This window comes from Urocitellus parryii, chromosome 2, assembly GCF_045843805.1.
Source record: "Urocitellus parryii isolate mUroPar1 chromosome 2, mUroPar1.hap1, whole genome shotgun sequence".
Taxonomy (NCBI): Eukaryota; Metazoa; Chordata; class Mammalia; order Rodentia; family Sciuridae; genus Urocitellus; species Urocitellus parryii.
The window spans coordinates 67,710,726-67,725,829 of record NC_135532.1 but is presented as its reverse complement, the minus strand read 5'-3'; the positions used below and the strand labels follow the sequence as shown (position 1 = coordinate 67,725,829).

At 34.0% G+C, this 15,104-nt stretch overlaps 1 protein-coding gene across 3 annotated transcripts in view; it reads right to left on the bottom strand.

Moving 5' to 3' along the window:
* Uchl3 (ubiquitin C-terminal hydrolase L3) overlaps positions 1 to 15,104 on the bottom strand; it is a 58,748-nt gene that overhangs the window by 30,837 nt on the left and 12,807 nt on the right. For all 3 annotated transcript variants that reach the window (XM_077795214.1, XM_077795212.1, XM_077795213.1), the window contains exons 3-5: positions 10,387 to 10,543; positions 9,937 to 10,022; positions 7,828 to 7,875 (exon numbers count right to left, since the gene is read on the bottom strand). In XM_077795214.1, the coding sequence (XP_077651340.1) occupies positions 7,828 to 7,875; positions 9,937 to 10,022; positions 10,387 to 10,543 (291 nt within the window). The remainder of the gene's footprint in view (positions 1 to 7,827; positions 7,876 to 9,936; positions 10,023 to 10,386; positions 10,544 to 15,104) is intronic.

Sequence of the window (15,104 nt, the reverse complement as noted above, 5' to 3'; positions counted from 1 at the left end):
GAATGCATACTTGAATAAACAAAGATAATATGAAGTTATATTTTTAAGGTGAAAAACTGAAAATAATCTAAACATCAAAAGTTAAGGAAATATAAGTAAGTTATGGTTCTATTTAACATGAGAGTGATTCATGGTCACAAAAAAATTCATGAAAAGATTTTAATGAAATAGGAATAAGATCATGATAAAATGTTAAGAAAAATCGCTTGCTCTCAAATGTTTATAATATTCTTTAAAAAGATTGGAATTGAATACTACAATTAAATGCTTATTTTTTTTGCTATACTTGCTAATACTGGTATATTCATTTAAAAACAAATAGTCCTTTCTGTTGGTTTTTTAAAATAATTATTATTACTATAAATTTACATGAAGAGTTCTACACAGATAAAAATCTTATTCTTTTTATAAAAAGTTAGACAATAAATGATCAGGAGATTTCTACTCATCTCTGGGTTGACTCCAGATAAGAAGTTTAAATCACAAACTTTATAATAATTACTTTTAAAATTTTTATTATTACTTTCTGGAACCATGGATTGAACCCAGGGGTGCTTAACCACTGAGCTACATCCCCAGCCCTTTTTATTTTTTATTTTGAGACAGGGTCTCACTAAATTGTTGCTGCTGGCTTTGAACTAATGACTATCTTGCCTCATCCTCCCAAAACAGTGGGATTATGGGCATGTGCCACCACACCCAGCACTTAGAATAATTACTTTTTAGATAAGCAACAATGAAGTGAAAGTGAAACTGAAGGCAAATAAAATATATTTTTGGATTTTTTCCTCCTTTCTTCACATTTGACTTGCTGATTTTTTTTTCCCATTATTGTATCATGGACATTTATTCACAACTTAAAAAACACCTTTTTTTTTTTTTTTTTTTTTTTGGTACCAGGGACTGAACCAAGGGCACTTAACCACGGAGCCACATCCCCAGACTTTTTTTTTTTGTCATTATATGATTCTTTTTTATTAATTTATTTTTTATTCCTACATGATAGTGGAATGCATTATAATTCTTATTACACATACAGAGCACCATTTTTCATATCTCTGGTTATATACAAAGTATATTCACACCAATTCGTGTCTTCACACATGTACTTTGGAAAATAATGATTATCACGTTCCACCATCATTTCTAACCCCATGCCCCCTCCGTTCCCCTCTAACCTCTCTGCCGTATCTAGAGTTCGTCTATTCCTCCCATATTTTTTACTTTGAGACAGGGTCTCACTAAGTTGTTTACAGCATTGCTAAGTTGCTCAACCTGGCTTTGAACCCTTGATCCTCCTGCCTCAGGCTCCAGAGCCCCTAGGATTATGGAAATACACTACCCATAGCCAGATTAAAAACACTCCTATTATCAGAATCTTCTTCTCTAAATAGAAAAGCCTTCATATAAGATCTTTTAATCTATTAGATAATTTAGAAGGCCAAATCATATCAGCTTGGAACTTCCTGTCAACCTATTACTCTATGTCATTCTGAAAGGACTTAGTTTGAATGGATACAGATATTCACTTTTAGATTGCTTAACTGAGTATGCATATATACAATTATAGTAATTTTAAAATCAGCAATTAGCTTTCTTTCCATTAAGACATTCAACTGTATAGAGTGCAGGGCCACACAGTTCCATAACATACATGTAGATCAACATCATAATTGATGGAAGCTTATACATTATCAATTTTCTAACAAAGCAGTTGTAAATCAAATAATGAAACCACTAAAGAGAGATGAAATTTGAGAGTAAACAAAAAGCTATCAATTTACTGTTTCTCACCAATCTGTTTCTTGTCCCAAGAAGGGATATAAAGATCACTTAAAACTACTACAGCTGGGCATCGGGCATGCCTGTAATCCCATTGGCTCAGGAGGCTGAAGCAGGAGGATCCCAAGTTCAAACCAGCCTCAGCAAAAGCGAGGCACTAAGCGACTCAGTGAGACTCTATTTAATTTAGAGATTAAATAGAAAATAGAGCTGGGGATATGGCTCAGTGGTCAAGTGCTCCAGAGCTCAATCCCCAATACCAAGGAAAAAAAAAAAAAAAACAACAAACTGCTACAAAGCACTACAAAATAAGCTTGTCAAACTTTTATCTGTGTCTGTGTGAACATAGGCGGTACGAGCTAAGAGGGACTAGAACTGGTATCTACAGGGCGAGGACCGGAACTCAAATTCTGGTTCTAATACTCCACACTTATGTAGCCTTGGGCAAGTCACTAAACTTTTCTATGCCTAAACTGCTTAATCTGTAAAAGAAGGATAATAGAAATACCTATTCCTCATAAAGCTGTTATAGGAATTAAATGGCATATAATCTCAACCATCTCCATAGCATTATTAAAGAAAAGCAAATCCAATAACAATCTTTATTCTCATTATTTAGAAGAGTACAAAAGGTGATTGTAGCAAGTAAAAATCAAAGGGAAAAAAAGTCTCTCCTCCACCAATAAACTAATTTCTTCATAGCCAATTTTTTTTTGTTTTGTTTTTGGTACCGAGGATTGAACTTGGGGTCACTCGGCCACTGAGCCATATCCCCAGCCCTATTTTGCATTTTACTTAGAGACAGGGTCTCACTCAGTGGCTTAGCACCTCACTTTGGCTGAGGCTGGCTTTGAACACAGGGTTCTCCTACCTTAGCCTCCAGAGCACTGGGATTACAGGCGATTACAGGAGTGCACCACCATGCCTGACTCTATTGTTTTTTTAATCTTCCCAAGGTTATTGAAAGATAAAACCAATACCTATTTCTTTTTAAATTTTTTAGTAGTAAATGGACACAACATATCTATCTATCTATCTATCTATCTATGATGCTGAGGATCGAACCCAGTGCCTCACACATGCTGGACAAGTACTCTGCCGCTGAGCTATAGCCCCAGCCCAAAAGCAATATCTCCTTAAGTATAAAATAATGAAAGATAAGTGAAGTAGGACTTCTGTCCAAATTTCTAGATTACTAATGTCTGCCAGACAATCATGGTGCGATAGTGTAACCAGGAAAAACATATAGTAAGTAGTTACTCTATGGCAGCATACCATAATCAATTTTCTGAAAAGATTATTATATTTTTGTGGCTCAACTTACTGATTTCTCATTTAGACTACAAGTCGCAGCAAGCAATAAGGCACCTGCCTCCCTTCCATGAAAACGTTCTGACAACGTACCAATGATGTCGTCAATGAGGTCAACAAGTTATATTGTTACTATTACACTATATTATCAATGGCTCCTCTTCTTTTACTCATTCTTTAGTCCTGTAAGACCCAAGAATTAAGTTACTTTACCACTATTCTTCTATAGTGTTCTCAAGGATGTAACTACTACCCCAGCACAAAAGACTACAGATATGTCCCCTGAGTTTTAGACTCCGATACAGATGATGCAATAAACTAACCAGAAACTCAATATGCTGAAAACTAAACCTATTATCTTTGGTGGCTTTACATTCCCTATAAAGACCAAGCTTTTCTTGTCTGCCTTCATTCTTGCCTGTCATTCAGATTAATTTTTCTCAATGCCTAATAAAATGAAATTAGCACCTGATATTTATTGAATGCCTATTAAATGCCAGGCACAGTTTTTACAATTAACTCCCTAATCTTCACAGTAATTTCACGTGGAAGTCGAGTATTATCTCTATTTCACACTGAAGAAAATATCTTGCGTAAGCTAATAAATGGTAGAGTCAGTTTAAAACATAACATATTGTGCTCTTGCCATGAAATTTCCTACTGAAAGCTACATACATTCATTATTATGGAGACAGAAAGTGAACATGACAAACAAGTCCACATTCACATGGAACTTGGAGTCTAGTAAGTGAGCAGAATAAATAAAACAAAGACAAAGCTTCTTATATAGACTATTAAAAAGGGCCAGGAAGAAAATAAACAAGATTTTATTATAGAAAATAAGACAGGGAGACCTACTAACAATGATATTGAAAGGTGACTTCCTTGAAAAATGATTTATAAGGTAAGACCTAAAAGATCAGAAGGCACCAATTCTATAAAGAGGAAAAATATACCCAGAAGGCTATTGGGTTATAAAAAAGCATAAAGACAGTATAATTGGCTGAATTTGTGTTTCCCCAAAATTCATGTATTGATGCCCTAATCACCAATGTGACTGTATTTGGATTATATCATATGGATGGGACCCTAATCCAACAGGACTGGAGTTTTTACAAAGAGACACCAGAGCTCCTGTCCATATGTCTATCTGACTCTCTGCCCCCAACACACAAAGAGAAAAGGCCATATGAGGATGCAGTGAGAAGGAATCTGTTCACAAGCCAGGAAAACATGCCTCAGAAGAAGACAATCTTGCTAGCACCTGCTAGCCACCACAACTGTGAGGGAAAACAAATTTCTATTGTTTAGGCCACCGAATAAATTGGAAAACCCCAAGTTTTTTGTTTGTTTAAGTTGTAATAGACACAATACCTTTATTTGTTTATTTTTATGTGGTGCTAAGGCTCAAACCCAGTGCCTCATTCATACTAGGCAAGCACTCTTCCCCTGAGCCACCATCACAGCCCAACCTAGGTGTTTTGTAGGAACTGATAAAAACCAGTATGCTGAAATGTAAAGAGCAATGGAGATAATAATACATCAAAGACTCTCAAGCCCACAAATGATAGATAAACCTGAAATAAAATAATAAAAAAATAGTTCCTGGTAGGAAGGTTTGAGTTCATGGATAAATGGACTTGAAAATATTTGGTGTGAGTTTTTTTTTCCCAGTGACTGAAAGTCAATAACACAGTTACAGAGGCCACTATAGTCCACCATGGAATGTATGAACAGTACCACACAACAAATAACTGTTAATAAAATTGTTAAATGTGCCCTACTGAATGAAAAATAATGGCTAATACATATGCTATTTATTCAGGAAAGTACAGAACAGTAAGATTTGGCCCTTTTTAGTGGTCTTTTTTTAACTTCATTTTTATTTTTTAGCTGTAGTTGGTGCAATACTTTTATTTATTTTTATGTGGGGCTGAGGATTGAACCCAGGATCTCACACATGCTACCTGAGTGCTCTACCACTGAGCCACAGCCTCAGTTCTTTTTAGTGGTTCTTATACAACCAAAGATGGTTCTGACCTAATCCTGGTAATTAAATATGTATTAATGCCTATGTGCAAGAAATGATGTTGGATATGGAGCATATGCAATTGAATCAGACACTAATCCTAGGCCTAAGAGTCACAGTGGAGAGATATGATACCACATTTCTTTCTATTTTTTTTGGGGGGGGGGGAGGGTGGGGGAGTACCAGGGATTGAACTCAGGGCACTTGACCACTAAGCCACATCCCAGCTCTATTTTGTATTTTATTGAGAAACAGGTTCTCACTAAGTTGCTCAGCACCTCACCATTGCTAAGGCTGGCTTTGAACTCGAAATCTACCTACCTCAGCCCCCTGAGATGTTGGAATTATAGGAGTGTGCCACTGTGCCCAGCATGATACCATATTTCATCAAATTAAAGTACTAACCATTTTAAAGGCATCATTTTATATACCACTAAGATGGAATAACACCAAGTAGACTATGACATCAATTTTAAGATATAATTAAACCTTAAAATATGGAGGGGGAAAATATACATGTGTGTGTATTGATACTGGGGATTGAAGCCAGGAGTGCTCTGAAACTGACCTACATCCCTAGCGCTTTATATTTCTTATTTTGAAACAGGGTGTCACCAAGTTGCTGAGGCTGTCCTCAAACTTGTGATCCTCCTGCCTCAGCCTCCCATGTTGTTGGGATTACAGGCATATGCCACTATGAGTGGTTTAAAATATACATCTTAAATAAATGAAAAAGAATATGAAAATAAATAGCTAAAATGGAAAGAGTTGGAGAAGTCACACAGGAGCTCACAGAAAGGATAAAATATATCCAGGTCTAATAACCAGGGAGCACTTCATGTAGTAGGGCATATTTAAGTCCACTTTTGAAAAAGATGGAAAGACAGAGATTGAAGGAAGGAATATTTTCAGAATGAGGGAAATGCCAGCAGTAAGGATTAGAAGGAATAAAATGAGAGATTGCTACAGAGAAATATTTATAGAGATACACTGTTAAAAGCCAGAATGACCAGGATTAGGGGAACCTTGAATGTAGGTAGGCTAAAGAGGCTGAAATTGGCACATTAGGTTGGAGGAATCTCTGTCAAACTCTTTTTTTCAACCTAATACATTTTAGGGCAATAATATATATAAAGCAATTGATTCAGGTTATATTTTAGGAAAGATAATTCAGTAGAATTGTACAAAAATAAATGAGAATTAGAATAAAGACCAAGAATCTGCATAAGAAACTGACCCTCCAAATAAAACATATCTAGATTTGATTAGTTACACTGGGAAAAAGATATGGTGGAACTATTTTAACAAACAGAAAAAATAAAGGAATGAAAAAGTTTACGCTCAAACAAGAACAAGTGCATTCTTGTTATATTGGTGAGTCACTCAGGTGATGTCCAACAGGGATCCAAGATGGTAAAGAATGAAGAAGTTGAAGTCTAGAAAGAGACCATCATCCAAAAAGAGGTAAACTCATAATTTAGATGAAACTCCAAAAAGGAGTCAAAAGAAGGTACAAGTAAATATTTTTGAGGTGAGCATGCATTTAAAGCACTTAATTGCCTTATTACAAGTAGTTGTTTTCATATCTTACAATAATCTTACATTGACTCTTTATTGCTAATTTGAACACTGTAAATCTGCAACACAAACATGCACAGAATTATAAAAAGCAATACAAAAAACAAGGCATTTCATTAATTTTCAACTTCCCACTTATGTGTACGCATTTATAAGCTTAGTAAAAATAATAATCCACATGTATGAAAGCAGCTGAAAATAATAAAGGTATTGATGTAATTATAGAGAATTAATATTTCATTTCCTAAGCAGTTTTAGCATGAACATTCAGTTATTCAGGTTGATCTAAGAATAATTGTAGTTATACTATCAAACTATCTAAAAAAATTTGTTTTGAAAACAGCATATTTGAAAATCAGCATTTTTAAATTAGGCAATTTTTCAAGTATTTTTAAAGCATAAAGGCAATGCCATCCTGTACACACAAAAGTAAGGTCTCAAGTCACACACAGAATAAGAAGAAAAATCTATAAGTCTATGGTGTTAGAACTTAATTACACTGCAAACACACCAAGGGGCTTCAATTAAATTCTATTCATTTTGACTAAAATATTTTTTGACAAACTGTCCTCAAGAGTGATAGAGTGAGGGTTGAAGGAAAGGAAAGAAAAAAGGTAGAAAAGAAGAAATGGAAGGAAGAAAAGGGAAGGCGAAGCAACTCAGTAGAGCTAGCTAACAGTGTATAGGCGGTGAATACCATCCTGGTGCCCCAAAACAGATTCACTAAGCAAAGACAAGGAAGGAAATGGGTTTGTAATGGAAGCTACCATGACAGAGACTGTTGAATATCATATGGCCTGTCTAACTGTACATATATTTTTTCAAAATATATGAATGCTAAAGGAATCTGATAAGGAAGAAGCAGACTACCCATTAGCCAAAGTAAACAGCACACAATCTGTATTCTGTATAAATGCTTGTATGAACTGAGAAGACAGATATTGAAGTATCATGTTAACAGCTTGTCAAAACATTTCTTGTGTTACTACTATATGACTGATTTTGCATTAGCAGATTCTCTAAAAGGAAAAAAAAATCAAGTAACATTTTAAAATTACATACTGCACAATAACACTACAATTAAATTTAAACAGAGCAAAAAAAAATTTTTTTTAAATGTGAAATACCTCAGTCTGACCTTCATGGGCACTGGTCTCATGAGTAACTCGAATAGCCTGTAATAAAAATACAAGGTATTTATAGAAACAAATGACTGTATCCACTTTTTAAAATGAAAACAATAACAAAGCTAAAGGTTAACACTGAAAGTCTTTTAAAGAAACAAAAAATTGGAGGAAATTTAAGAATAGCTTATTACTAGATATTTCAGAATGATAACTGAGCAAAGAAATGAACTGCTGAACTTTTTACCCACAGATCTCTGAAGACTTAGAAAACAGAATGTATGATTATGTATAATTTCCTTGGTGTAAGCAGGGTTTATTGAACTTATTTGTTGGAACACCTAACACTTTATTCACTTGAGAGAGAATAAAGTGAGCATCTCAGACAGAATCTGAAGAAGCTTATCTATTTCTCCAAGTTCCATGCAGCTCTAGCTGTATATGCTTAAACGTGCAGTTTTCAGTTGACAACTTAGAAATGTGGAGTAAAAAGCATGCATTTATCAGAAGCTAGAGAATTTGGTTCCCTGACCTTTAAAAAACAAAAAATGCTCTTGTAATACCTATGATCAGCAAAAATGCAGAGAAAATGGGTACAATAGTAAACTGTAAGTGAAAGTACAATCTTTATGAATGGCAATTTGGCAACAAGTATCAAAGCCTTAAAAATATGCAAACTGTATGCTCCAGCAATTTTTCTTGCAGGAATTTATATATTTACATTATACATTATAATATATAATTAAGGATGTTTACAAAGATTTAGTTATAATGATGTACCTTATAATATTTTTTTAGATACTGAAAAAGAGGGGGAAAACTATTAAATTTCTAAGAATATTTAACTGGTTTAAAAAAAAAGCTATATAATGGAAAGATATGCACAATTAAATGATAGTGCCAAATACATATTTACTGGTATGTAATATATTTTTAATAAGTTAAAAAAGCAAGTTATAAAACAATATCACAGTGTGATCAAATTTTTTTACATATTTATTTTTTAGTTGTAGTTGGACACAATACCTCTATTTCATTCACTTATTTTTATGTGGTGCTGAGGATCAAACCCAGGGCCTCACGCATGCTAGGTGAGCACTCTACCACGGAGCCACAACCAGCCCTCAAATTTTTTAAAAAAATATTGTATATATACATATATGCTCCCTATAAAAATTACTAATGGTACCTATCTTTGGAGGGATTACTGATAACTTTCATGTTGTTCATTTATTTTTATTTTTTATTTTTGGTCCTAGGGACTGACTCCCAGAACCAACTTGTTCATTTGCTTCAGCCTTCATTGATAAAATAAAAGAATGACAAGAACTGATATTTCTTCTAACACTATTATAATGCTATCTATGAAATGATATAGTTATTTAAACTAGATTATATGGCCTGGCTATTCTAAAACAAAACATGGAACCTGTTTTTTCCTTTCATGTTTAGCCTTCTTCCAAATTCTCAGTGAAAGACACATAGGATATTGCCAAGCATGTATTTATGATAATCATGGAAAGGTAAGGAATATTCAATCTTAAAATGCTTTATTAATTTGCAAACTCTATTTATTTATTGAATTTTAGACACAGAAGTGGCAATTTATCAATACTTATGGATATTTCAGTTACCTGAAATATACCAAAACTTTTTTTTTTTAATATTTATTTTTTTGGGGCTGGGGATGTGGCTCAAGCGGTAGCGCGCTCGCCTGGCATGCGTGCGGCCCGGGTTCGATCCTCAGCACCACATACAAACAAAGATGTTGTGTCCGCCGAGAACTAAAAAATAAATATTAAAAAAAATTCTCTCTGTCTCTCTCCCCTCTCTCACTCTCTCTTTAAAAAAAAAAAAATTTATTTTTTAATTTTTTGGCGGACACAACATCTTTGTTTGTATGTGGTGCTGAGGATCGAACCTGGGCCGCTTGCATGCCAGGCGAGCGCGCTACCACTTGAGCCACATCCCCAGCCCCCAAAACTTTTTTAACTGATATGATAAATTCATACTTTGTCAGCACTGTGGTTTCAAGACAAATCCCTCAACAGAATCTATAATCCCACAAAACTTTGCCCATATATAAGATCAAGACAGAAAGAAGGTACCGACGTCATAGTTCTCGAGGTATCTGGCTCGTTCTTCAGGGCTCATTGACACTGACTCCTCCAAGAATTTTTTCAAGGTTGATCCAGATTCTGAGAATATCAAAAAAGATAAAATTGAAAATGTTTGATATCACAGACACTGGTAAATAAAGATAATAGAAATTTGCTATCATTCAGGGAAAATCCTTTCATTGGTAAGTTAGGAATATAAGAATCTTGGGATAAATGATAGGGCCTAAGTCATATGTTCATTTGCTAAAAGCCTCGATTAATAAAATAAAAGAATAGCAAAGACTAATATTTCTTCTAACACTATAATAAATTCCCATTACAAAAGAGAGAAGGGAAATGTTTTATTCTATAGTTTGAAAAAACAGAATTAGAGCACCCTCTACTGCTCAATGAAATTAACCTATCTTAAGGGAGAAAAACAGCAGTAATGAAAAGTATTTACCAAAGTGCATCTTGTCTTTATTGTTCGCAATAGCATGGATCAGTCCAATTGTTCCACAGGCATTGCTGATTGTTTGCTTCATGAAATATACTGATGATGTAACATCCTGTCCCTGAGATTTTATTTTTTCCTCCTCTTCTGTTCTGAAAACTTCATACTATTTTTAAAAAGGTCAATAGTGTACATGTAAGAAAGAACACATTAAAAAGGACTCTATAAAGGAAAAATAGAAATGATGAAACTTATTTTAAAGGAAGAAAAGGGCCAGCACAGTGGTGCACACCTGTAATCCTAGCTACTTAGGAGGCTGAGGCAGGATTGCAAATTCAAAGCCAGTCTCAGCAATTTAACAAGGCCCTAAGCAACTTAGAGAGATCTTGTCTCTAAATAACAAATAAAAAAGGGGCTGGGGGGGAAAAACGGGCTGGGATGTGACCCCATGCCATGGTAAAGCATTCCTGGGTTCAATCTCTGGAACAAAAAAAAATACAGTAAAATAAAATAAAAGGTTTAAAGTAAAAGAATTAATTTATCATCTACCAGACTAACAAAAGATTGAATAACAATATGCAGATAATATCCAGTAATGATAGGACATGGGGAAAAGGCATTCTCATATGCCATTATTAGAAGACATTTGTACAGCCATGCTTGAGGATTAAGTATACACATTCTCCAACAAGCAATTTCCTTTATAGAAGTTTGGTTCAAGACATAATCTTTCAAATGTACAATTAAGGGTGGCAATGTAGCTCAATACTTGATGCTTGCCTAGCATGTGCAAGGACCTAGGTTGGATCCCCAGTTCTACATAAGAAACATATATATGTTGTATTACTTTAAGATGTCTTTGTACAATTATATGTATGTACATATATAATTGTGTGTGTTACACAGTTTTAAGAACATAAAGTAGAAAAATTCTAATTATAGCTTTGGTTAATATATTATAGTATATATTAATAGAATACTATAAAGCATTTTAAGATGAATAAATTATAGATCTACATAGTCTGATCAAAAATCTATATATAATTATAATGTTATCAGTCAATATATTAATGTGATTTCCATTTATATTTTTAAAATATTTACTTTATATGTGCATTAAAAAGTCTGAAAGGGGCCAGGAGTGGTAGCATCCGCCTATAATCCCAGTAGCTCAGGAGAATGAGGCAAGAGGATCATGAATTCAATGCCTGCCACAGCAACTTAGCAAGGTGAGACCCTGTCTCTAAATAAAAATACAAAATAGTACAGGGGATATGCTCAGTGGTCGAGTGTTCCTGAGTTCAATCCCTGGTAACAACTACAAAAAAAAAAGTCTGAAAGGTATAAAAAACTTAAGAGGTTATCTTTAGGCCAAAAAAAAAAAAATACTAAAAGACTTTTTACTTTCTAATTTTTACATTTTTTTATTGTTCACCACCAGCAAAACCATATTCCCTTTTTTGATAACCATACTATATGAACAATCATACACTATCCATAATTAACATTCTCAGAGATCTACAATAACTGGTTATAAAAGCAATCTCACATAATGATAAATATCAAAACTGTGGACTCTACAGCTTATGGTACCTGGGCCCAAAACCTGGCTCAGCCATTCTTAGCTATGCAATTTCAGCAAATTACTTAATGTCTCTGAAACTCAATTTCCTGATTGCAAAAAAGGGTTTAAAAATAATAAAAGAGAATGAAAAAATGGGAGAGGAGAAGAAAAAGGCAGAGAATATAAAGATAATTTTATTGTTGTATTTATTGTGTTTCTATAATTTTCAGATTTCAATAAGGTAGGAGTCGGCAAATTACAAAACAAATGCTAAATCTGCCCACTGCCTGTTCTGTAGCTATTTTCAAGGCAAAGTTTAATAGCTGGAACAGAGATTCTAAAGCTTCCAAAGCCAAAATAATTATTATTTGGTCCTTTATAGAAAAATTTTGATGATCCCTGTAATAAAGGACACAAATGGTATCTATAGAAAACCAAGAATTTAAAAACTGGTTCTGGGCTGGGGTTGGGGCTCAGCAGTAGAGTACTCGCTTACCACATGCAAGGCCCTGGTTTCAATCTTCAGCATCACATAAAAATAAATAAATAAAGGTATTGTGTCCAACTATAACTAAAAAATATTAAAAACTGGTTCTGAGAGGCTGGGATTGTGGCTCAGCGGTAGAGCGCTCACCTAGCATGGGCAGGACCTGGGTTCAATCCTCAGCACCAAATAAAAATAAAGGCATTGTGTTGTGTCCATCTACACCTAAATAAATAAATTAAAAATAAATAAATAAATAAATAAAATTAAAACTGGTTCTAAAGACAAATGTATGTATGCTTTAAAAATATGAATTTCATGGGCTGGGGATATGGCTTAGTTAGTAAAGTGCTTGCCTTGCATACACAAGGCCCTGGGTTTAATCCCTAGCAACACACACACACACACACACACACACTATATATATATACACACACACACATATATATATATAATTTCATGAATGTGCTTTTATTTTTTTTAATATTTTTTTAAATTGTTGATAGACCTTTATTTTATTTATTTATATGCAGTGCTGAGAATCAAACCCAGTGCCTCACACATGCTAGGCAAGTGTGCTACCACTGAGCCACTATCCCAGCCCCGATGAATGTGTTTTTAAATAAAAGATTTAAGCTACATTTTCAGAATAAGTAAACCTTAATTTACTGAAAGGAAATGAATTGACAAGAACTGTGGAAAGGTTCCATATATTAAAGTCTTAATACCAAAATGTTTATACGGTCCTACAGTTTAGTTTGTTGATTAATAATGTTCTTTACTGACAAAACAAAATAAGATCTGATAATTTCTAAATATTAAATGTTTAGAAAAAAATCCTAAAATAATAAAAAAGTACAAAAAAAGAAAGAAAGAAAGAAAGAAGTTATCATAGACCAAAGGAAAAAGAACACATAGGGGAAAGAGGCAAGAGACATAAATACTACGGAGAAATAAATTTATGACTTCTTTATGATTCACTGCCTGGCAAGCAATATTATAAAGAACATATTCAAGGGCTGAGTTGTAGCTCAGTGGTAGCACACTCGTCTTGCATGTGTGAGGCACTGGGTTCAATCCTCAGCACCACTTAAAAATAAATAAATAAAATAAAGATATATATATATATACACACACACACACACACACACACACACACACACACACACACATTTAAACACCATAACTGACTTTATTTAAAGGGCAAGAAATATCCATGACAATTCCCCTGCTATGAGTATGTTTTAGTTATTCCCTACAAAATTTTAAGAAGCATCAAAGCTAGGCACAGTGGCTCAGGCCTGTAATTCTAGCAACTCCAGAGGCTGAGGCAGGAGGATTACAAGTTTGAGGCCAGCCTCACCAATTTAGTGAGACTCTTAGCAATTAGGCAAAACACTGTCTCAAAATAAAAAACAAAAAAGGACTGGGGATATAGTTCAGTGGTAAAGCACTCTTGGTTCTAATTCCCAATAACAAAGCAAAAAAAAAAAAAAAAAAAAGAGTGGCAAAAGTGGCAAATGCCCAATGTTCTCTCTGATAAGCTGATGCTGATCCATAATAGGGGAGGGCAAAAGGGAGGAAGTATGGGGGCAGGAAAGAAAAGGAAATGCAAAGGACATTATTCCCTAGATACATGTATGACTGCATGTAAGGTGCGGTGCTACAATTGTATACAATGTGCTGCAATTGTGTACAATGAATCAAAATGCTTTCTGCTGTCATATATGCCTAGTTAAAATAAATAAATTGATTTTTTTTAAAAGTGGCAAATACAACATATATTCTCTATATCAGTATGTCAGCAAAGTACACTCACATATAAATCACTTCCTTACATATTTTAGAATAAGGCACTAATTTTTGCAGTTTTGATAACCCACTAAAATGGGTTGATAAGGATAATACAGTTTTTTAATACTGATGACTCAACCAAATGAAGGAAATCAAATCTTGCTTTTAAGAAAAAAATAATTAGTTTATTTATTTATTTTTATGTGTTGTTAAGAATCAAACCCAGTGCCTCACACATGCGAGGCAAGCACCTGTCACTGATCTACAGCCCCAGCTCTAATTTTTGTTTACTTTTTTCCAAAATAGTAGCTAATAAAAATCACCAGTCTGGGGGCTGGGGTTGTGGCTCAGTAGTACAGCACTTACCTATCATGTATGATACACTGGGTTCAATTCTCAGCACCATATATAAATAAGTAAATAAATGTCCATTGACAAATAAAAAAAAAAAATCACTGGTCTGAGAAATTTCTAATTAGACAAAACTCATTTTGAGCTCATATCACACCAACTAAGGAAGCCTAAGATTCAAGCATCTGATATTTTTTGTAATTTTTTACTGCTCTTTACAATTGGGCCCCTGGGATACTTATCTGTTGATTTATTTTAGTCATCAGAAAAGGAAGAAATCACATTGGACTAAAACTAAAAAGTCAAGAGTTTGGTCTAACACTAGATAATTACTAAGAAACTCTTTACTCTAAATTCCTACAGATATTACAAATAATAATATGAACAAATAGCCTTTCTTTTATTAAGTAATTTGTTTTGTAAAATGTTTATGCAGAAAAAAATTTATTCAATGTTTATCTTAAACTGAGGCTAATTAGTTTATGGCACAAAGAAAATGATTCAGGAATTTCTAGGATTGAGCAAAGTTTAATT